This window comes from Octopus bimaculoides, chromosome 24, assembly GCF_046866305.1.
Source record: "Octopus bimaculoides isolate indiv1 chromosome 24, ASM4686630v1, whole genome shotgun sequence".
NCBI lineage: Eukaryota > Metazoa > Mollusca > Cephalopoda > Octopoda > Octopodidae > Octopus > Octopus bimaculoides.
The window spans coordinates 11264144-11267520 of NC_142951.1; the positions used below are offsets into that span (position 1 = coordinate 11264144).

The window sequence follows — 3377 nt, forward strand, 5'->3', positions numbered from 1 at the left end:
AGCGTCCAATAATACTATCCATATCACGTCCTCACTTTGTTGTTTTTTTTGTTATTGTTTTTTTGAACTATATATATATATATATATATATATATATATACACAGTCTCAGCTTTTTTAGCTGCTATTTCTGAACTTCGGTATGTGGTGAAGCAAATGTTTGCTGATCCCTTAATTATGTTTATAAATGTATATGAACTTTTAAATAAGTTCTCCACCGATAATGGTGTTTACATACCGAAGGGCTTGGTAAAAATTATTAATTGTTGATTTATTAATAAATTAATAAATTGATAAACCTTTACCCTTTTAATTTGTAATAATATATATATATATATATATATATATATATATATATATATATATATATATATATATATACATATTAAGATAAAACTTACTTGGGAAAGGATGCGTGGTGTTCGATCATATAATAATATATAAACATGCTTATATATATGTTTAGATATATATACATATATGTGTATATATATGTTTATATATATATATATACATATATGTATATATATATATGTTTATATCTATATACGTTTATATATACATGTCTATATGCACATGTATATATAGATGTATATATATGTTTATATATATGTATGTATGTTTATATATGTATATAAATATGTAAACATATGTATATATATGTGTATATATATATGTATACATATGTATATATATACATACATACATACACACACACACACACACACACAGACGCAAGTACACGCACACACACGTACACATACACTCGGAAGCACGCACGTACACACAAACATGCATACACGCAGACACAGGCATACACGCCGCAGACACGCACGCACACGCGCGCGCGCAAGCTCTCTCACACACACTCTCACATATACACGACACGCCTCTTTCAGTTTCCGTTTAGCAAATCTGCTCGCATGCATTTGGTCGGTAAGAATCTATATGGAAGACACGCACCCACGATTCCACACAGCTGCATTAAACCTGGCGCTATGCAGTTGAGAAGAGAACCCCTCTCCTCATGGACACACCACTTTATATTTCTGAGTTTTTTCTTTACTAATGCAGCACGGAATTTTGTCAGTGAAGAGGTCGCGGTCTCAAAGTGACAAAAATATTTTGACAAATTAAATTTAAATGTTGAAGCGAATCTAACCGTATTTGTGTGTTTTTAAATGGCTTATAAACACCTTCCATGCTGCAATTGTTTTTGTTTCATACACGATCTCAGATCAGGTCACTTGCTATGCAAGTACATCTCCGTAAATATTAGTTTTTATTTCATTGTTATTTTTCTTTTTAGATGTCAATAACGCATGCCTTCACTCCAGTGAAATTGGTGACTGCGATTTTTACCACTGTATTGAGCAGAGATTCCCTTGTGGTCGAAGCGGTTTTCACTTATCGATTTGGCTCATTTTATTGTCCCAGAGCGAAAGTGTTCCAGAAGGAATTTAACGCTGAGGTAAGTGAAAATTCTGAATGGACGAGCGAAGGAGAACTAGATAAACAGAGAACGAGAAAGGGCAGACGATTATATATATGTGTGTGTAGATGTATACATATATACAGTGGAGGAGAGGGAGAGATAGAGATATACAGTGGGAGAGAGGGAGAGAGGGAGAGAGAGAGAGAGAGAGAGAGAGAGAAAAGAGAAAAATAATAAGAAAGAGATTTCTTTTCCTTCTTTGGACTTTCCCTTTCTCTTTTTTGACGAAGAGCTGTGCTCGAAACGTCAAATTCTCTCCTTTCACTGAGCGTTAAGCTAATATATTTTGTTCTTTTCGTTTTTTATTTGATACTTTTTATTTTGATTTATTTGTTTATTTCAATTGACTATATATAATTATACATACATATGCATATATATATATATATATATATATATATATATATATATATATATACACAGGCATACATGCATACATATATACATATTAATGTTTTGTTTTATTTTATGCTCAGTTATAATGGTTCCAAACTTTGGCTCACGCTTAGCAATTTCGGAAGAGGATATAAGTTGGTTAACCTTTATTACCCTGTTGATGCATTATGTCACTGTATGAGTTCTCTCCCTTGTAGTTATAGGGCAGTGGCAAGAGAAACAATTCTAGAAAAAATATGCAGCGTGCCAGAGGTTAAATCGACACTAGTGTTCAACTGGTATTTATCTTATCGAAACCGAAAGGATGAAGGGCAAAGTCAACTTCGGCGGAATTTGAACTCGATGTAAAGACAGACGAAATACCGCTAAGCATTTTGCCCGGCGTGCTAACGACTCTACCTGCTCGCCGCAATATGTTTAGTTATGATAAGAAAGAAAGAAAAGCAACAGAAAAGCAAGCCAATAGTTTTACATTATCCTGATAGGTTATTCTATGCTTTTGTAGAGTATATATTTATTATTCTTACTCAAGAATATTATTCAGTGACTTTGAAGTTTCGACCATTAAGCCGTATATATGTAACACACACACACAAATAATATGTGTGTGTGTGTATTATATATCTATATGTATATATTATATAGCTGAAACTAGATAAAATAAAATGAAATGAATATATATATGTATTATAAATATATATATATATATATATATTATATATATATATATATATATATATATATATGTATATATATGTATATATATGTATATATATGTATATATATATATATGTATATATATATATATATGTATATATATGTATATATATATATATGTATATATATATATATGTATATATATATATATATATATATATATATATATATATATATATATATATATGTATATATGTATATATATGTATAGATGTATATATATATATATGTATAGATGTATATATATATATATATGTATATATATATATATGTATATATATATATATATGTATATATATATATATATATATATATATGTATATATATATATGTATATATATATATATATATATATATGTATATATATATATATATGTATATATATATATGTATATATATATATGTATATATATATATGTATATATATATGTTATATATATATGTGTATATATATATGTATATATATATATATGTATATATATATGTATATATATATATATGTGTATATATATATATATGTATATATATATATATATATATATATATATATATATATGTATATATATATATGTATATATATATGTATATCATATATATGTATATTATATATGTATATATATATGTATATATATATATATGTATATATATATATGTATATATATATATGTTATATATATATGTATATATATGTATATATATATATGTTATATAAATGTGATATATATATGTAATATATATATATGTATAATATATAATGTAGTATAATATAT

The 3377-nt window shown here is 26.3% G+C and overlaps 1 protein-coding gene across 1 annotated transcript in view; it reads left to right on the top strand.

Moving 5' to 3' along the window:
- LOC106876191 (uncharacterized) overlaps positions 1 to 3377 on the top strand; it is a 17799-nt gene that overhangs the window by 5124 nt on the left and 9298 nt on the right. Inside the window, exon 2 of the mRNA XM_089340922.1 lies at positions 1309 to 1470. Coding sequence (XP_089197048.1) covers positions 1309 to 1470 — 162 coding nt within the window. The remainder of the gene's footprint in view (positions 1 to 1308; positions 1471 to 3377) is intronic.